At 37.9% G+C, this 21602-nt stretch overlaps 1 protein-coding gene across 1 annotated transcript in view; it reads left to right on the forward strand.

Moving 5' to 3' along the window:
* LOC145488711 (uncharacterized) overlaps window positions 1-19689 on the forward strand; it is a 24603-nt gene extending 4914 nt beyond the window's left edge. The window contains exons 9-33 of the mRNA XM_081467632.1: window positions 105-182; window positions 699-824; window positions 3447-3533; window positions 6120-6198; window positions 6444-6558; window positions 6731-6813; window positions 7914-7977; window positions 8200-8268; window positions 8455-8595; window positions 9242-9353; window positions 9839-9913; window positions 10112-10187; window positions 10548-10587; window positions 10916-11001; window positions 11455-11542; window positions 12022-12139; window positions 12377-12441; window positions 13014-13156; window positions 13641-13672; window positions 13959-14014; window positions 14110-14193; window positions 15554-15699; window positions 16227-16309; window positions 17713-17792; window positions 18179-19689. Of these exons, the coding sequence (XP_081323758.1) occupies window positions 105-182; window positions 699-824; window positions 3447-3533; window positions 6120-6198; window positions 6444-6558; window positions 6731-6813; window positions 7914-7977; window positions 8200-8268; window positions 8455-8595; window positions 9242-9353; window positions 9839-9913; window positions 10112-10187; window positions 10548-10587; window positions 10916-11001; window positions 11455-11542; window positions 12022-12139; window positions 12377-12441; window positions 13014-13156; window positions 13641-13672; window positions 13959-14014; window positions 14110-14193; window positions 15554-15699; window positions 16227-16309; window positions 17713-17792; window positions 18179-18458 (2406 nt within the window). The 3' untranslated portion in view covers window positions 18459-19689. The remainder of the gene's footprint in view (window positions 1-104; window positions 183-698; window positions 825-3446; window positions 3534-6119; window positions 6199-6443; window positions 6559-6730; window positions 6814-7913; window positions 7978-8199; window positions 8269-8454; window positions 8596-9241; window positions 9354-9838; window positions 9914-10111; window positions 10188-10547; window positions 10588-10915; window positions 11002-11454; window positions 11543-12021; window positions 12140-12376; window positions 12442-13013; window positions 13157-13640; window positions 13673-13958; window positions 14015-14109; window positions 14194-15553; window positions 15700-16226; window positions 16310-17712; window positions 17793-18178) is intronic.
* Window positions 19690-21602: the final 1913 nt, after the last annotated feature.

Here is a 21602-nt window from a genome sequence, read left to right on the forward strand (position 1 = left end):
CTGCTGCAGCATGGACCACTTGCTTAAACTACACGTACCTAGGCTAGCAACTAAATACAAACTGTCTTAACTTAAGTGTGCTTTTGTTGCTGTTGTTGTTGCAGCATTACACTCCTCTCCATGCCGCAGCCGCTGGGGGACAGTTGACTACATTGAAGCAGCTGTTGGGACGTGGAACTTCAGTAAGACTCTCAGTCTTTGTAAATTTCTTAAATTGCTGAGCATACATGAACATTTGATGCTAAGAATGTGGAGTTAGGGTGTTTGCTAGTAGGTGGTCAACTGTAGTCAAGTGGTTGAAGTCAATTTTGAAACAAAGTCGTACTAATCTTTCAGAAAACCAGTGTCCAAATGAATCAAGCAGGTTTCTGTAAAGTACATGGACATTCCATAATAGTGATTTACATGTACATGTATGTAAATGTAGCCTGCTAAGGGTTTCTGTAACGTTAGTCTCATGTAACCCCAAACCATCACTAAACACTCTCATTTTCATGATCAATCATTTATGTTTGTTTTCTGTTTGTTTGTTTCTTTGTTCATTTGAAGGTCATTTCAATGGAACACATCCTCTGTTTTTTGAGTTTTTAGTTTAATTTAAACATTTGGATGTTCGAGCTCTTAGCTGCATGTACATGAATTCTTTGAGAGCTTGCTTATTGCAGCTGGTTAATTTGTTTCTGGCACTTTCTGTGCAGGTGGATGCTCAGAACTTAAATGGTAACACACCCCTTCACATAGCTTGTCTCAATGGTCAGGACATAGTCATCAGTGAGCTGATGAGCTTCGGTGCCTCTGTCAATGCCACTAACAAGAAAGGCATGGTATGTATTCCTTAAAGTACTTCATGGTACGTACACAAAGGTGCTCAATGCACTATACAGTGTACATGTACATTGTTTCGTAGATCTCTTTTGTAACACCTCTTCAACAGTATATCTGCAGGAAAGCCTTGTTCTTATTTGAGAGTCACAACCTGACAATCTACATGTATGGTATCGTTTTTTTTGAAGTTGCACTGTAAAATGTATAAACAGTTTCCCCAGCCAGGTTTAGGGAAAAAAAAACACATGCACTGCAATTGACGTTTCTCTCCCTCTTCCCTACATGGTGGCAGAAAAGTACTACATTGCACTGACAATTCCAGAAGAATACCACTGTGTTGAAGTTGGGGTTGGGGGAGACAGGGGGTACACATACACTGCATATAATATACAGTAGTAGGAAAATTTGAACCTTTTTATAGGACACCCTGGAAAGTCCTTGAAACAGGGCATGAGCCATTATGTACATACATACATTCCTGCAGCTGCCTTTTGTCAAATGTTTGCACCACAGGCTTTTGCGTGTGTAATTGTAGGTATGAGTTGTAGGTATGGTGTACTAGCCCAAGAGTGATTCTCACTATCCCCTTAAAAATCGCTCACTAGAATGATTAATTAATGAAATTAATAAAATTAATACAGATACATTACACTGTACTTCTTTAATTTGAATTTCCTAAAAAAATTCTAGTTTCCAATCAGACAAGCAATGGACAGAATTCACTAGCCTAACTGGAAAATCCACCAGCCCTGGGCTATCAGACATGACTTTCTGTGCACACTGAGCAGGACACCAAAAGAACTTGAATGAATGAGTTGCCAGTAATTGGATACCCATGTTATGCGCAAAGAACTCTGGGATCGCCAGGGGGCAAACGTTGCAACTCACTAGAAGGAAGTGTATGGCAAAAAGTTGTTTCGACATCCAAAAAAAGGATTTTGGAGAGAAATCAACACTTTTTCGCCGTTGTTTTATCACAAATGGACTTGGGCAATGTTAATATGCGGAAAGTTTTTGTTTAAATAACCGTGAAATATGTGATAAATCTACCGATAAACTTCCCTGCTTGCGTAAGGTTTATTGCGAAATTTACATCGTGTAATGGTCTAAAATATCACAAAATTAGGTATAAATCGAGAGGAAATAACCCAATAAAGCCTTTTCAGTTGTGGACAGGCTGCTTTTGGCTTATTTTGAAGCTCAGTTATATAAATAATATTGGAAATATGCCCGGTGGCGATCATTGTGCTGTGTGGGGTTGTGACAACGATCGAAGGTACCCAGAAAAGCAAAACATTCTTCCTCATGTTGGCATATTAAGGTTCTACCTGCCCAAGAATAAGAAAGATGTTTTGTTGTGGGCTAGAGCTATTAATCATGATCAATTCAAGGTTGCAACGAGTACGAAGGTCCGACAGAGTGATAAAAGTGTCGACAAGCCTGCACGACTCCTGCGGTTAGCAGATGAATAAGTTCTAAAGCCTTCATAGCTTAACTTTAACTAGGGTGTCTTTTAGGGATTTTCCCTTGCATCAAAGTGATTGGACACCTGCATTGCTTCTTTGTTGTGATCGATGAACATGAATCAGTGATCATAATCGGATTAAAAGTAAACCACTTTTTCTGTGATGTCGAGAAAGTGCAAATCGGTCGCCTAAGCAGCGATGCACAACTGAATATGTCGACAGTTTCTGCCCAAGTTCCCGTGATCTTGCTTCTCTTAACATGTTCCTTTACAGAGTGCGAAGAGAAGAGTAGCGGCCGAAAAACCTTCGGATTTTTCTCAATCAAGGTAGAACTTAACCTATGGATTTCTTCATGTTTCTCATAGCTCATTTCATCCCTCCAAAGAGCAATAGCTCGGTGGAAACAGTTATCGTCTCCTCTGACAATGACTTCTCTCCTTTGAGGAGGTACATTTCCAGAAGCCATAATTTGTTTATGAAAGATGCAACTAATACGAAAACAGGCTGTACACACGTAAACTGAAACTGAAAAGGCTTTATTGGGTTATTTCCTCTCGATTTATACCTAATTTTTGTGATATTTCGAACCATTACACGATGTAAATTTTGCAATAAACCTTAAAACAAGCAAAGAAGTTTATCGGTAGATTTTATCACATATTTCACGGTTATTCAAACAAAAACTTACATTTTCTGCATATTAACATTGCCCAAGTCCATTTGCGATAAAAAAACGGTGAAAAAGTGTTGATTTCTCTCCAAAATCCTTTTTTTGGATGTCGAAACAACTTTTCGCCATACATTTCCTTCTAGTGACTTGCAATGTTTGCCCCCTGGCGATCCCAGTGTTCTTTGCACATAACATGGGTATCCGATTACTGGCAGCTCATTCATTCCAGCTTGCCCTTGGGATGAGTACATGTAGCTCTAAAATTTTGCTTGCCCCGGGCGAGTCTTAGTTTGCTCTTTTAATGATTTAGTTTGCAGTCTACTGTACTTGCCTGATCCCTTGCCCATTGGGCAAGTGAGAGTGAAAAGTTACTTGCCCAGAAGGCCCTGCTGAGAACACAGCTACCGGCCCAGTGTTTACTGGCAGGCAGCCCCTTCTGTAGCTTTCTGTGCAAGTTGCAACTCATTGTTTCTTTATCTTCTTAGACACCATTACATTATGCTGCGGTGTCAGGGCAGGGTGATGTGTGTCTTGAACTGTTGTTGAATGATGGAGCTAGTCCCAACTTGCAGGTGAGGAACAAGGAAAGTTATTGTGATTCTCCATGTTAGTTGCATTACTTAAGTTATGTGTAGTAGATCATTATTTCTTTTAATTCTGAATCTCATTCTGTTTCGTTTTGCAATGTATTTCTCATTGTAATGGATATTAAATCATTATCACTTGGGTGCTCTATAACAAAGGAGTTGAATATTAGCAGGGTTTGTACAAAGTCTTGAATTCTTTAAAAAAGTCTGGAAATTTGCAAACTACTTTTCCAGACCTGGAAAAAGTATGGAAATTAAAGGCAAAGTCTTGAAAAATGGGATGAAGTCTGGAATTTTTCTTAAGGAGCAGCAGGTGTTTAAAAGCTAGCTGAAATCTTTGTAGTGTAGCTGATTTCACTTGAATTAACTTGGCCAAACGGTAAAACACTATAATAAATGGCGGTACGGTCGGAAAGTCCAGTCTCCAATGCACTGCATTGCATTATGGTTCATTGTGTTTGTAATGTATCATGGTTTATTTGTTTCCCGCATTAGTTGAGTGGAGGAAGCAATATTTGTTCGCGTTCATGTAGCTGTTGTTCTTCCCTGGCTTTTCTTTCGCTTTGTGAAAATGAGGAAGTGTGTCTTTAAGTGGAAAGCAGATGAAAAATTTAAGGCCTGGATTGCAGCCGATCCTATGTCAAAGACCAAAGCAATGTGTGTTGTTTGTAATAAGGCAATTGATATTTCAAGCATGGGAGAAGCTGCTTTGCAAAGCCACATGATCGGCAAGAAACACAAGAAACCCATGGAATTGAAACTGTCGTCTCCTTCTGTTACACATTTCTTGTCTTCTAGTTCGGAAATTTATGGTAAGACCTAAGAGTTGAGTGAAGTTTACATATTTCTGTGGTTCTTGAAATGTAGTTTTTTTCGAGTTACGTTAAGTCACTTCCATGTCTGATATGCACAACTATATTACTAAAAAATATTAAATCCGTTTTCCATTGAGTGTAACCGAGTGATTGTCTTCCTTTACTGAAATATTTTGTTTCAGTGATGTCTACTAAAAGCAACTTGTACATGTACAAGTTGGATGCCATATTTCTGTTTTTTTGTTGTTTTCTTTGTTCCAGTCTTCATGCAACCAAAAGTCAAGATCCAATTGAAATATTTCTTTACTTGGCTTGATGGATTTACTGCAATATAATGATATGTTGTAATTCAGTTTAATTCTTTGCCTAAATTTTTATCACTTGTTTTTATACTTTGTGTTTTGGGTTTTGGTTCAATTGATTCTTGGTATAAATTTTATTTGCTTAATGGTAGACATTAGTACACTGCTATGTTTTGGTTGTGTCACTGTAAGTTAAGAATTAAACAGGTGAAACTGAATTTTTTTAACTCATTGTTTTCATAGTTAAGACAGTTATTCTTCTCGGGCCATGAAGAATCTCACTGTTACCTTGAGTCTGGAAAATAAAAAAAGTGGTCTGGAAAAAGTCTGGAAAAAGTCTTTAATTCTGTCCACAAGAAAATGTATGAACCCTGTATTAGACTCGATTACTATGCACTGGTTGAGAAAGTACAGTAGGCTGCTCTCCTCTCCCGAACTCATGCGTTCAGCCATCTCTCTTGGGGAGGAACATAGAACAGACTCGAGTGAGTGACCGAGCATAGTTGAATGTGGGTCTTCCAGTGTTTCAGCCAGAAAATTTTACTTGAGGGCCAAAGTGGCCCCTGAAGATCTTTTTTAGGGGCCAATTTTTTAGGAAAGGGGCCAATAAATTGAAAGCTACAGAATGAAAAAATGCATCAGGGTACCAAGGAAAATAAAGCGGTTTATTAGGATCTATGATAAAATTTATAGTAAGTGCTTTTTGAAGTGTTTCTACGCACTAAAATTTCTTTTGAAACAGATACTAGCATGAAGGATCCATGCATTACAAGAGAACAATCCTTAGGCAAACATGACGTAGTCAATGATCAAGGGTTTGCAATGCATTATAGGGTGATTTCAAACACGGTCAGCCATTTGGAAGTTTTCTGATATGAGAGAATCAGTACAGCAAAGCAAAAGCATGGATTGAATTTTCTTATGCGAAATGTTTTAGAAGCAAAGATCTTTCAATATGATTTTCTAGAAGGTCATAATGTGTGACAAAATAACTGTTATTGATCGTCAACACAGAGAAATGTAGTCTCCATTATGCCGTATTATGGCAACTAAACCAGAATTTTTGGTCGCCAAGGATGAAATGTTAGTTGCATTGGCAACCGTATCAATCACAATTTTGAGCCCTGGATGACTTTTAAAACATTATGCCTGTGTTAAGCCTGCAGGTCTTGTAAATGGAAAGGGCCAAATTGGCCCTTTTTTCGTTTTTCTGGGGCCCATCTCTGATTGTAACGTGGGATTCCTGCAATGGCGCGCTCTGGCGGAAACACTGTCTTCAGGGCTTTCACTAAATTTTGAGTCACCCGTAGCCTTGTTCTCCACACCGGTAAAAAACTTGTTACTTTGTAGGTGAATTCTATCAACAGCAGGCAATTGCAATCAAGCATAATCAACCGTAACAGGTGTTACAGGTTGCAGCCCTTAATGACAGCCCTGGGTCTTTTCATTTTCAGTGCAAGAATGGACGGACACCACTTCACTATGCTGCCTTGTATGGGCGTTGCTCAAGGGCTCAAACTCTTCTTCAAAATGGTAATGGTCAAATGTGTACATACACTAGATCTTTGTTACATCTCATTAGTATTAATTTATACTGCACTTAACTTGAAAAAATTCCATTTGTGATAGTGCTGTTACTGTACAATAGTACACTGACATGGCACCATAGAGTTGATGCAAGAAGTACTGTACAAAGCTGACTTGATTATAAAAGTCTTGTACAAGCTACAATGTTGGATAATTGTGATACAAGTATAGTTTTTTTCCTCTCTGTTCAGGCTGCTACGTGGATGCGACAGATATCAGAGGAAATACCCCTTTACATATAACTGCACTGCACGGCCAGGAATTATTACTCAGCGTACTGCTGGCCAGTGGGGCAAACCATGCAAGGTAAGTGAGTATTGGATGAACAAAAGGGCAAAGAGCTAATACTTCGTTTTAAAGAGACCCTCTTGATCTGGTAGAAATAGATACCTGCAAACAGTTGTATTGCACATAGTCATTTATTTTGTTTATTGACACCAGTTGAAGCTTACCGTGTATATTTCCTACTATTTTTCAGGCGTGGTTCATTTGGAATGTTACCTCTTCACATGGCAAGCTTAGGTGGTTTCACAGACTGTTGTAGGAAACTTATATCATATGGTGAGTTTCACACCACAGAAACTATTAGGTTATTATAAATAGTTTTTAACAATTAAAGGCAGTGTGTTATTTTTATTCTGCAATAAAAAAACATCAACATTATGATTCCATCTTGTGAAGTCATATTATTTATTATTTAAAGTGACGTCCACGATGCAAGTGCATGTACAGATGTGGTCCTAAACATGATATGGAATCACAAATAAAGCCTCTATTGATGGAGGGTGAACACATATTGGTAGAATTCTGCTGTCAATAATCTGATTGGCTGAGCTATTGCATACAATCAGTCATTGGTGTGCAGTGGCTGGGTGTGGTAGACAAAATTGCAATGTTTCCTCATTTCTCTGAAGCTTTGAGAGAATGTTTAGAAACAAATGAATAAACAGAATTCCTGAGAAGACTAAAAGGAGGGCATTTACAGTTTCTTGAAATAAAAAAGCTAGAAAATTTTTTAAAGAAACTGATAGGCATGTGTACACAACTGCAAATGTCAAATTGACAATTCAGTGGGCGGAAATTCTCTAAAGCGTGAAATTTAATTCTAAAACCAGAAATAATTGGAATTGTTATATTAAGGAAATTTCAGTTAGAATTCTACTAAAATAATTAGATTATGAGCTTGAGATTTACATCAGGCAATAATTGATTTGAACTTCTGCCTCATCAACTACCGCCTCAAAGAATTCTTGAGCTCATAATCTGATTATTAAATAATGGAAATTCACCAACAATCTTGTGCCCCTCACTTAGATAAATCTAAAAGTACAAGATTTTATAATTATTAAATAGATAAGAACTCTAAAACTACTGTAAATGACTTTCACAAACATAAATACAAAGCATCAGAAACAATAAATAAAATAAAACAAATTGCTTAAAATGCTAATATAGACTAAAAAGTAAAACTGATTAAGATAAATTAAAATGCAGCAATAACCTCTGGTTGTCCAAAAAACACAAACCATCCACTGGCCAAGCAGTTTGTCCACTGAACTTCAACTTTAGGCAGCTGAACTTTAGCTGTTGGGCAGCTGGGCAGTTGGTATTTATTATTAAGGTTCACAACTCTCAAAGCGTGAGTATACTTTTTTTTGTAGGTAATGATGTTAATGCAAAAGATGATAACGACCATACCTGTGTTCATTCTGCTGCCTGTAGTGGGTAAGTTATGCAAGGTGACTACTGGAACCTTACGTAAATAATAATTATTTAGTCCATTGCTCATGTATGGTAGAAATGCAACAAATGTAATAATGCAATAATGATGATGATGATGATCTCAGTACAGAAGAATAACCGCATCATTAAAGCAACTGTTTTACAGTGTATATACAGTCATGTATATTAGGGTTGATTCAGTTTTTTTGGTTCAATATTATTTAGAAATGTAGAATGCCTTGGACTTCTGTTGCATAGCGGTACTGATTATACTGCAGTTGACAGATTAGGAAGGTATGTAAATGCGCTGTGGTTTCCATGTATGTTGTTTCAAATTCAAATTGTTTCTTTAATTTTGTAATTTATGAATGGAATAAGGCACTTCATCTTATTTCAGACTTCTTTCTAACATGGCTACATGTACATAAAGAGTATATCATGTGACCAATGGTTTGTTTTTCTGTATTGTATGTTTTATAGAACTGCACTTCACTATGCTGCTGGTCATGTTCATTACTTGTGTGTGAAGTCATTAGTGGCATCAGGTTGCAATGTAAATAAAGTGGACACAAGAGGCTGCACTCCTCTTCACTACGCAGCTGCTGCAGACTCAGATGCCAAGTAAGCAACTCCCTCTGTTTATCACTGAGTATAAGGTGTTGACGTCATCTCTAACTGTTGATGTAATAATTACCAGCTTTAGTAGTAAGCATGTGTTATTACCCTATATCAAACTGATCCAATATGAACAGGAGTATTTGATTCCCTAGGGATTAATACTGGTATTACCTTGAATATGGTTGAAAAACGAGCCACAATTTAAGAACTCTTGACTGCTCTTTAGTAAGTTTATTGGTGTTATCTCGTGTAAGTTCACAAGCATCTCAGCACATGTATAAGCAGACTTACATAATTTGTAAACATAATTGGAAAGCATCTGACAAAATAGAAACCTAAACTACTTTTCATAATGAAAAGAGCAGCTTTAAAAACTGTAATCAAAATGCACAATATTCACATGAACAGAAGAGATGTTTGTACCTCTGAAGGGCAAGATTAAGATTGAAAAGAGGTTTGTAAAAAGGAATGGGCATTCTTTTATTTGTTCTCGTTCATCTTTCAGCTCATTCCTCTCTTACTCCCCCAGTTCCCTCTACATGTAAATGTTAATGTCCTCCCTTGATTTATAATTTGTTTTAGCCCATTTAGGCCATCAGCAATTATTTGAATCCTGGTAGAGTTTTTTTTTCTGTTGTGATGTTTGCAGATGTGTGGAACACCTACTAAGAAATCGAGCTAATGCTAGCAAAAGAGATAAACAAGGTTACAGTCCTGTACATTATGCTGCTGCTAGAGGGCATAAATTGGCTTTAGAAATGGTACATTGTACAATTTATCACATACCATATTGAATTTTTACTCATTGTTTTTGTTTTTGTTTGTTTTTTCCTTTCCTCTTTTTCTCTTTTGAGTCCATGATTAAATAGACTGAATTTTGCATGGCAAGTCAATTAGTCATGTGGGCCTACTGTAATAACAAGGTGTTCATCACTATTAAGTGGAAGTTTAAAAGCTCAGGTTTTACCACAAATTTAATCATTGTTGTAATTAGGATAGGTAATCATATGAATGCAAGTACAATTATGGATAAAGTTATCTGAAAATTGCTCAAAACCTTTACATGAACACTCGTTTATTATATGACTAAGAAAATTTTGCATGTATGCACATACGTTTGCACTGTAATGTAAGTTAGAAATTAATGATGAATCTCAGCCAATCACAATGAAGTTATTTTCTCAGGCACATAATAAATGTGATAAATAAAATTTAAAAAAATTGACATATTTTTATGTTGTTTCAGTTATTAGATGTAGCTGCAACAGATCTTTTAAATAAGAGTTCAGGCTCACCAGCTACCACTCCTCTTCATTTAGTGGTAAGTTGTTTTCTCTGTGACCATTGTCATCCCAGCATTGAAGAACAGCCAAGCATCATAGGAATAGGCCTGTAATGTGTGCATGTGCACAAAGGGTTAGGTAATAAAATTACTGTGAAAAACTGTGTACCATTTCATAGACCATAAATAATAATAATAAAGCACCTGATTATTTGGAACACCTGTGTTTTTCTTTAGGCTTATCATGGCCATTTCCCAGCCCTCCAAGTGCTGTTAGAATCCTTCATAGACATTGATATTAAGGATGCCAATGGTAAGTAGCGAGAAAGACAGTGTTTTGTCATTACTGTGTTTTACTTATTTAGTCTTGAAGTTGTTTTCTTATTGCTTTTTTACTTGATTGCCGAGGCTAGATTTCCATCCATCTACGTTCCTCTGTGAGAGAGATGAATGTGTAGGCTCCGTTCTTGAATAGCGACTAGTATTCAAACCTAAATTGCTGCTTGTAAGAAGAGTATGACCAATCCCTCGCCACTTCTTAGTGCAGTTAATATTTTCTACTATTCTCTTTCTCTTGAGGGATACTTTTTTAAAATAACTACTTTTTTTTTTGAGTTACGAAAGTATTGTTGAATTACAATAATTGTCTTTTACATTGTCTCTTTTTGTTCAGGCCATACTCCACTTTATCTTGCTGCTTTTCAAGGACATGCGTATGTATAGTTTAGTTATTTGTATTTTAAGTGTAAACAAGTTTTTGTGCGTAAAAACTGCTCTTGCAGTGGCTTTGAAGAACTTAGGAAAAAACAATGATTCTTCTTAGTCATTAGAAAACACCTTGCAAGAAGGTGCATGCACAAAACCTGCACAAGCTGTTGATCTAAGGATGGCACCTGTACTGGAACTTGTAATTAACGTTTGAAAAATTCAGTGGGAAAAAAATGTTTGTGCAAACAAAGTGACTGAAATGGTGATACAAAAATGTCTTGACATCTAGGTTGTATTTATGGAAGTTCTTTCATATTCTGTTCTTTGTTGCAGTGAATGTGTAGAGTGTCTTTTAGAACACAATGCCAAGGTTTTAGTTCATGACAACATAACCAAGAGAAACGCTCTCCATGTTGCAGGTAATTGCTGTTTATCACTTTAAACTTTTCAGGCTCAAGTTCAAAATATTAATTCTCCTTATTGATTGCCATATGTTTGTTGAATGTTGGTGGTGAGAATTTGGGAAATACAGAACGGATTATTTCTATGTGCATAAGAGATGTTATATGTATGTTGTTGTACCGAGCTTGGTTGTTTGTAGCACAGATAAAGGAGGTAATTCGGGGACAGTACATCTTTGTCAAGATTATCATCAATTACTGTTCGTTATCCGTCCTGTAAAATTTTTTTGCAAGTCATAAGTTAGTTTTACAAGTCGTAAGTGACCACTATTTTTGTTACAAGTGAAGTCTCAGTTTAACTTAGTCCTTGCTGTGCAAAATTAAGTGAGCAAACTCACGTTTGTTTTTTTATGATTAAAAACTATCTTTGTTGTTTTTTTTGGCCAAACTATCTTTGTTGTATTTGTCTAGCTTACAATGGACACACAGACTGCTTGAGACTTCTTCTACAATACAGTAACACTGAAAATTCCTTAGATTGCACTGATGCCGATGCAAGGTAAAATATGTTCGACTGTTTTGTTAACTGGTAAACCTCGCTGAAATTTCTTTTCTGCTGTTATGGGTGTTTTTTTTCCCTCAATGCGAGTAAGGTTGATCAACTTTTAAGATATATTAAATGGAGGTGAACAATTTGCATATTAACTTTTTAGAGCTCTAAGTGTAGTGTTCCTGCAAATAACATTGTTGTGAAAATAACCGTAATTGGGAATTACAGCTTAAGAGGTAACTTGTTAGTGTTCCTTAATGGAAGACCAGTGTGGAATCATTGTGAAGTATATTTTATTAAGTGTCTATAAAGTTAAGAAGATTTTTACCGGTAGTGTCATTATTATCCTCTTCAGAAATCATGATATTACATGTACATGCTTTAAAAATTAAAATCATCACACATACATGTATTTATCCGAAATTTAAACATACATGTACATGTAACGCCAGAATATTAATTTGTGATATTGGTACTTTCCTTTACAGGACACCTTTGATGGCATCTGTAGGTAATGGTTTTGTAGACTGTGTCAATCTTTTACTGGCTGAAGGAGCCAATGTTCAAGCGTTGGATATTTATCACCGCAGTGCACTTCATAGAGCAGTAAGTAGTCGCGTCCAAGCTGCAGTTACTTTGTCGCCCGTTTTCCAAGTTGTGGCAACGTGTTGCGTTAAGTGGAGAGGGGTTTAGCTTTGTACAGCATGTTGAGGTAACGTGCAACATGGGTGGTACAACACTTTTCAAATTGCAATGCAACGATGTTATACAGTAAGCTGAAAAAAAATTTTTTTCCTCACATTACTTCGCCGTAATCTTGTCACTTTTTTCCCCTTTTTTAAGGCGGCAAACGGCCATGACGATTGCGCCGAGGCTCTTTTGCACAGAGAAGCAGATGCACTTTGTAGGTGAGCGCATGTGGAGTGGAGTTGAACAGTGCAGTGTATGTGGTAGACAGACAGACAGACAGAAAGACAGACAAACAGACAGATAGACCAAAATACGAAGCTCTAATGTTGCTTGAACTAGTCATGTCGGTACGATGCAGATCTCGCTTATTTTGGTGTCTACATCAATTTCTACAATACTTTTTGCTCCACATAAAGAACGTTTAAACGCGACCTGTACCGTTCACAAGGTTCTTTATAATTTGCCAAACGAAACAATAGGTAAACAACACACCCTAAAAACAAAAGAGCTGCGGATTAACAAGAACGAATCAGAATAGAGGTTTTAGAGAGATGCTGGTCAACTGAGTTAGGACTGGGGGTGAAAGGCGGATTTATACAAACAGCAAATTTGAGAAATATACTCTTACATATCCGTAATGTGTGGCTTTTGCAGTCGTTTATTGGAATTGTCACGCAGTGCTGCATTGCGTGACAATGCAAATACAGTTGTGCCTTCTGCAGGCGCGGGTATCCGTCACGTGACGAACTGTAGCTCCTTAAATACAATCATCTTTAATTTGTTTTCTCAGAGACTGCAACGGTCGCACTCCCCTTCACTTTGCGGCAGCTTGTGGTCACGTGGGCATTCTAAATGGACTTCTACAGGTCGTAGGTAGTGGTGTTCACATGGATAATCACGGCTACACGCCGCTTCACTGGGCCTGCTTTAATGGTACGTACCAAGAAATCACAACCAAATTAACAAATCGAAATGTGGTTTAGCGTGGTCTGTACTCTTATCGACAACGATACGCGTCATCACAGTGGTCAAAATTTGTTGTGGACTCGCGAGGCGCAGCATTTTGACCACCGTGATGACGCGTACTCGTTGTCGATAAAAGTACAGGCCACGCTAAACCACATTTCGATTTGTTTTTTACCACAATATCAGCGTCAAAGAATTTTTTTTTTTCAGAGCGGGAGCTGAAAAATGCATTGCATGACACATTGACGCGAGCAGCGTTGTCTGGACTCTTATCGACAACGGCAAATTAGCCAATCAGATTGCGAGATTAGTAGTAATTGTGGTAAAAACCAGGATGGATGTTTCAGTTTTCAGGACTACAGTGTATAATGTGCTATGTTACATGGGTTTGCTCACTGAAGTTGTCCCTGTTGTAAATAGTGACATTAGGTGCGTTGTCTTTTCTTGGCAGGCCATGATACGTGTGTGGACATATTACTAGAGGTGGGAATAGAAACTTTGTCTGTGTCCCTGACCTAAACATGTAAAATATCTTCTTTTTTTGTCTGCCTGCCCGGCATTTTTAACTCTTACTTTACGTCGGGTGGCCAGCACCCCTATCATTTTTGGTTTTTTACTCTAGCAGAACATTGTAATTTCTAACTCTACGGTGAAATATAAGTTTCTGTTGTTTTTTTCGTTATGTTAAAACACTCTATGCAGGCTTGTATTCACTACGTAATCCATGTATAGTAAATACTTGCAGTGAAAAGTATCTGTTAACTTCTAGGGTGACCACTCCAGAGTATTTGATGGCAATCAATTTACACCTCTGCACTGTGCAGTGTAAGTAGTCAGTTGTCAATCTGAAAAAGTTTGGATGATGAGCTCTTTTGATTTGTGTACTGAAGGTATAATATTTTATCTTTGTTTCTGTGCAGCATAAATGACTATGAATCCTGTGCAGAGATGTTACTAGACACGTTAGGTGACGAGATAGTCAACTTATGCGATAAAAAAGACAGGTAATATGTTAATATGTTCTGTAACTCTGAGTTGCCATTGTAGAAAATGGCTTTTATTTTAGGCACGTGTATGTAGTCTAATAGGTGTAGTACTATGTACGCATTGCGGGTGTTTGTTTCTGGCCTGCAATGGTTACATTATGTCTCAGGTTTCTTAGTTTAAAGGTGCTTACTCTTTGTCAGAATAAACCGGTTTGGACGACCGTTGAATAATGGTAAGGGTTTTTTTCTAAATCAACAAACCAACCGAACAAGACGGTGCTTATACCATTTGCAATGCGATGTACTGTAACTGTTTTCGGCTGATAAGAGATTGGGAACTGGAAAATGTAGCAAATGGTAAAGAAATTTCCGCCGTTCCGTTCCGAACTGAAAAAGAGGACTAACTCTAGAGGGAGTCTATAATTTCCAGACGAATTTGTGGAAAATATACTGTTTCATTTGACTTTCAACCCGGAGAAATTTTTTTTTTTGCTAAATGGTGAGCACCCTAAACGTCTAAACGTTCAGTAATTGTCTGCATGGTTGGCAGGAGGTGTTCAATCTATGTATACTGTTCATCTCGTTATAATCATGCTACAGTGATGTGGGAGCTACACAACTACACTCTGTGGGAATGTTTTAATCTTTTCTTACGATGATTAGCTCTTGAACATTATGATCCAGCGAATTCTGAGAAAATAAAAGCTTGTTATATATCAGTTACCTGGCGAGGCTGGAGGTGACCTTGTTTTGATTAATTCTTACAAACCTCTCTCCTTTGCTCATTTAAATGGAGACTGGTTAGCATTAGAACAACTTCATGTACACAACAAAAGCAGTGAGGTCTGTATCAACAAATGGTCACCTCCGGCCTCGCTGCCATTCAGAGGCCAGGTCACTGAGCAGACAACTGTAAAATGGTCTATTGGCTAAGCTAAGTACACGTTAGGGAATTGGCCACTGCAGTGCTCAGCTTATCCTAGCTTTTGTTGCACAAAGGGACTAGAGGACAGGAGCCCAGTACGTATGGAGGCCCCGGGTGATGGACTCCCTTGGATGGGATGGGATGCGGCTTCATCACAGGAATCGCCACCTCCCATCCCCAATCCCCGACATTTTTTCAGCCCACTTGAGCAGTTTCTGGGTGCTAATTTTTTGGGTTTAGCGATACAATTGAACCTCGCTATTTCGAACTCGTAGGGGAAACGAAAAATAGTTCGAAATAGCTGTTAGTAAATAAATGACTGAAGGGCAAACTTCAGGGAAATGGTTTTGTGTTGGAAATATCAGGGTATTCCAAATAACCAAGTTCGAATTTATAGCGGGGTTCAACTGTATCTTGACATCAAAGACATCGTGTATTTGTTGATGATCACAGGACGCCTGTCCATGCCGCAGCATTTAATGATCAAGTAGAATGCCTTCAGCTTCTGTTGTCAAGAGGAGGAAATGTGGATTCAGTGGATCAGTCTGGTAGAACACCGCTGATAATGGCCGCTGACAATGGCCATGCGGGCGCAGTAGGTAAGCTTCCAGCTCATGTTGTCTTCTATCACATCTAATCCACACTCCAGGCCAAAACGCGACTTCCACCCAAAATTAATGTTCCCTACGATACAACGGCCGTGACCTTGCGCCGATCCATACACTTGAGGGAGCCACCTCACGGTTTGTGTATCTTAAAAGGTTATGCCTAGATGTTTCAAGTTCATGGTTTGTAATCCGTGTTGATCTTTTCCATCCTTAGCTATCCTTGTTCCTTTGTGGTTTATTATCATCACTTTGGTGTTTTCTATCTTAGTTAACTATTTTTTTCGGGTTTCCTTCAATTTAAAGGCAATTTTGTATTTGGTCAAAAAAACTCAAAATGTCGTGACTGAGCTTCTTTTTAAAGACTTCTTTTTAACACTTAAAAGTGTTACTGAAACCACCATACAACAGCCGCCTAATTCTACCCCAGGATGTTCGTTCTTTAATGGGGCTTTCTTGAAATGCAATGTCTTTTCTTGGCAACTGATACTGACTGTATCTTGATGCTTATCATTAAACAGAATACCTTGTGGGGGCTGGTGGAGCTGACGTAGGTAGCGCGGATCAAAATAAAAACACGGCTTTGCACGTAGCGTGCCGTCAGGTGAGAAGCCTTGCTCTCTGTTTTGTACCGAGCATAGCATGAAGCGGCTGGAAGTGTACATGTAAGTTGCATGGCCTCTCTGCGGCATTTCTGTCATATGAACCCTAGATTTCACCTGCATCTTTGATGCTCCCGTGCAGGCAGAGTAAAGCGTCTTAGGAAGAATACAACACGCCCAATTCTAACCAGGGCTTGCAGTCTACGATCGATTTCCTTCCCAAACAGCGGCTGGTAATCGAGCCTACTTGAAGCCCAGACGTCTGGAAGACTAACGTCGTGTCACTTTAGACGACATTTCTCCCTACGATAACTATCTTAATTTGTAATTCAAGTTTAATTGTAGTTTATCTTTACTTTATATACTTCCCATGAAGTTTTTTTATTCTTAATTTTTTGTTTTTGTCTTTCTCTTTCGTGGCGTACCTGCAAGCTAGCTTGCAGCTAAGCGTACTGACCACATAAAGCGATTGATTGATTGACTGACTGACTGACTGACTGACTGATTGATTGATTGATTGATTGATTGATTGATTGATTGATTGATTTAGTGATTCAGTGATTAATTTAGTGATTCAGTGATTGATTGATTAATTGATTGGTTGATTTATTTATTCAGTGATTGATTGATTGATTGATTCAGGGATTAATCAATTGATTGATTGATTGATTGATTGATTGATTGATTGATTGATTGATTGATTGAGAGATATCCTTACATTGTCTAACAAACAAGCAACAAGAATAGAAAGAATCATCAACCGCGGGTTTTTGTCTTGATCTAGCAACAACTTCTCAAAAGCATTGTGGAGTCTGTGTCGGGCTAAGTGGTCCATACGGCCGGTTTCTGTAGCACGAAGCGATTAGGAGTATCCCCCGCGAATGAGATGCTTGTCCATCGCTGAGTTATCCCCAGCATTAAATTCGCCGGTACCCATTCGTACACCTGGTTGGAGAGAGGCACTGTGAGAGTAAAGTGTCTTCCAAATTCAAATTCAAAATTCAGCAAATTCAAAGAGCTACGATGGTTTACAGGTCCTTGCACGGGTTGGCTCCAAACTATCTCAGTTCTAAATTTGAAAGGCGAGAAATCGCATATGACCTAAGGGACTCTGAGAATAAAGTCAATGTTCCATTACCGCGCACAGACTATTACAAAAATAGCTTTAGCTATAGTGGCGCCATTCTCTGGAACAGTCTTTCTTGTAACTTAAGGGAAGCAGAGTCCCTTGGGCAATTCAAACGACTACTCAAAGAAGAACTGTAAGGCACGGCATTCGTGGGAAGCAGCTTTTTATTTAAATATTTCTGATTATATTAGTATTAGGTATTTTTAAAGCTGATGAATTTTGTACCGTGGATAAATAAAGATTATCCATCCATCGACTGTGTTTCTTCTGTTACAGGGTCACACGGCCTGCGCTCTCTTAATTCTGGACAAAATGGAAGATTCCACTCTTAGTCTAGCCAACACCGCTCTTCAAACGTAAGTACAAACTGCCAACAGCCGATAAAATGTGTGAAAATGACTATTTTTAACCATTGTTACAAGAGTTATAGCTGAAAAGAAATAATAAACGTAATAGGTGATTTGCATGATGGCGTCATTTGACTACAACTACCAGAATCCTTCATGTTTTCTGTTTCTTATGCTAATTAGGGCGATTGTTATTTAAACCCCTCTGGGGCTTCAAAATTTAAATCATCAAGACAAAACGAAAGGAATTCTGCCAGTTGCGGTCAAATGACGACAACGTGCAAATCTGCTATTATGGTGTCGTGTTGCGTTGTTTACCACTAGTACAACATTTTCACGTAATTTTACTGAGCACAACGTGTAACACACACATGTTTAACTTGCTGTTCCCACAGGCCACTACACTTAGCCGCTAGAAATGGCCTTGTGCCTGTTGTACAGGAGCTTATAGCAAGAGGAGGCAATTTGCTGGCCGAGGATGAGGACGGACACAATCCTGCTCTCGCTTGTGCCCCCAACCCGCAAGTAGCCGACTGTTTGGCACTCATTCTGGTTGCCATGGTACCCAGTCTAGGATCCCCAATGGCAACATCTGAGCGCCTGGAGAAAACGGAGGATAATTTGGAAGAGGACACGATAGATTATGCGAAACCCACGCACAATGCTACGGTGTAATGGAGAGAATTCATCGGCCTGTTTTTTATCATATTATAGGAGCATTTTATATTCTAATTTGAACATTTCAGCTCTGAACGAGAGAGAGCTTTCAACTTGACAACGATTTTTTTTTATCGTTCTGCAATTATTTTCAAATGGCGTTCATTACAGTCATCGGAACAAGTTCCTGTCTCAGTAGAAGTCTCCTTGCTGAGAATTATGTGAGCCCGCAGATTTGGTAGAAACGTTGCTTAGCAACAGTGACGTAACCCGATGACGAAACCAGATGTAACAACTTCCGGGTTGTTGGCAAGTGCCGAGAGGCCAAGAACACAATATGACCGCTGTGACTGGGGTTGAGTTTCTTCGACAGAAGGAGAACCCGAGGCTATCACAAAAGTGAATTTGCGAACCTCCGAGACGCTGCGCTTGCATTAGTAGCTGGTTTACAGAAGCGGTTGCTAAAGGCTTTTACTCTCCAAATTTATTTACGCAAATTAAACAAACTATACAACTTATAATGCAAGCTCTTTCGGTTTCTTACCGACACGACCCTTGCTTCACCCTGAGAATTAAACTTAACTGAACAGCTCTTAAACGTGACAGCTGAACCCTGCCGGATTAAGCTTCAATATTGTTGATACTGTTACTTTTGTTTCTTTGTGTGCTTTTGCGTGAGTTGTTTTTGTCGTGTTTTTCTTTCTTTTTGTTTTTTGTCAGACCTGTTTTCGCTTAAATAACGTCTCCCCAGGCGACTCCCATGACGCATGTCTGCAGTAGCGTCTCTGATTGGCTCTTGCTGAGTTGCGAATTTTCGCGCGAAATTAAAGACCAATAAGAGATTCTTCACAGACGTCAAGTCGGCTACGTCGTCAAGGTTGGATCCCAGACCTCTCTCTAGCAGGGCCGGAATTGTTCCTGGAAAAGAGACGTCAGTGCTAGTTTACGGAAAGGCTTCTTGACATCGAACAGAACCAGAAACCATTTAACTGAGATCAGCAATGGCCATGACTGATCGAGTCAATCCGGTTTTCTACTTTCTAATGTGTTGCGCCTGTGTAGGTATTTCTTGTACAGATATTTAAAATTCTTTTCAACAAAACAAATTTTATTAGTATATTTTTACTTTATGATTTAACAATTCTATGATATTTGCCATCCTCACTTTGTGTAAGAATGGCCTTTGCCATTTTTTTTGATACGTCTGTGTTGTAAGTAAAATGAATACTACAGCTATAACTTGTGCTTTTGTTGTTCTATTATTATTGTCTTTATTATTATTGTCATTATTATTATCATTATCATTATTATTATTATTATTATTATTTTAAAACAAACTTCATATGAAAACAAGATATTCTATGATGTAAATTATTACTTTTATTTTTAAATTTTTGACATTCTTTTTAACGAGTTATCTGTATATTTGTATATTAAACGTGTTGGATATTAATTTTTTACAAAAATATTATTGTTATTGGTATTGCTATTGTTGTTATTGTTATCATTATTATCATTATTATAACACTTATTATTGCTGTTGTTATTATTATTATAATTATTATTATTATTATTATTATTATTATTATTATTATTGTATTACTATTATTATTGTTGTTCGAATTGACCATGATTGGTTTTGATTTTGGCATGATTGCGTGTGAAAACTGTGTAAGATCTATTTATATGCTGATGTTGTGTAAAGGCTCAGGTCAGTAGCAATACTGAGGCCTTGATAACTTTGTTAACCATGCTACCGACAGGCAGCATCAAACTCGGTTGATTCAGGGGCGTATGTTTCCCAATAAAACACTTTTCCAGCCATTTTACCTTGAAGCGTGGTATCGGACATGATTCGCCAATCCATTTTAACTAAGACAAGACAGGAAAAAGACAAGCAACGTTAAGCAACCCAATCAAACGAAAACAATTCATCGTATCAGAGCACGGCCCAAATTGACTGTTTCAACCGTAAATGCTTGGAAAAGCTCCAGACAGAGTTACAATTTATTACTAAAAAAACAATTGTCAAAATTGTGCACTAGTATTTTTACAACTGTTTGACTTACGAAAACAAAGAAATGAAATCTCTTTTTTCCATTCGAAGCTTTTGTTCTAAGAGCATCCGTGCAACGAGCTTCATGATTACAGAAGATCGTGCTGTTTCATCAAAGGGCCCTTTCAGTTACTTGTTTATGCAGCGTCAACTCATGAGCGATTTAATTTTTTCATACATTCCAATAAATTGTGACCCTCCTCACGAGTAAAAATTCAGTGAAAAGACAAAGCTAAAACTAACAAACATTAATTCTCGGGACTTGTATCTAAGTAAATGTATCCTGGCCCTCTTTTTAAAGCAATTACATCTCATATGAAGACATGATGAACAGTACATCGTATACTCGCGGACTCGCATTAGCCAAGCTAATCTTGGTGGCACAGTCTGAAAGGAAAAATTATTGATATTTTAAAATAATTCATATAATAATAGGAGCAAAAGAAGGAAAAATTGCAATATTATCAACGACGAAATTTGATTTTCACAATGTATTGTTCAACACCAAAATTCAAAATTTCCAACAATATATAAAATTTTACTTGTTACCTGTTAAAATTTTGAATTTCACGTTTGAGATGATTTCAAATTTAAAGTATCATAATAGTTCTCTCCAAACCTCTTTGTGTAATGTTCCGAAGACAGGATGATAATTGCCTTGATATGAGATAACTTTCTGACCGCGGCTTGTCACCAGGCGTTTTTGCATGTTGCTCGATGGTTAGCAAGTGACCCATAACTCCATGCGCACCGCGTTCAAACGAACGAGGGACACCTGGAGACGAGACAGCAGTTCCGTTGCTGTCTTCAATCAAGTTTTTTTAAAACTTGATTTCTTTGACTGCTTGTAGAGTTTCACTCGTTTAAATGTTTCCCTGAACACGGAATTCTAAATCTGTAAATGACATGATTTACGAAAGAATTAGCCAAACGAAAGATAGTAAAAATGTGAAATACAAGTAATGGAACACATTTGATACAGAGATAATGGGTACAGTAGACTACGATACTTGGAATCCAAAAAAAAAAAAGAGAGACGTGCAGTTATCACAATAAACAGAGTCCTAGTTAGTTGCGGTTCAATTTGTCTGTTCTGAGTGCCACAG

The sequence above is a fragment of the Orbicella franksi genome, chromosome 5, assembly GCF_964199315.1.
Source record: "Orbicella franksi chromosome 5, jaOrbFran1.1, whole genome shotgun sequence".
In the NCBI taxonomy this organism is placed as follows: domain Eukaryota; kingdom Metazoa; phylum Cnidaria; class Anthozoa; order Scleractinia; family Merulinidae; genus Orbicella; species Orbicella franksi.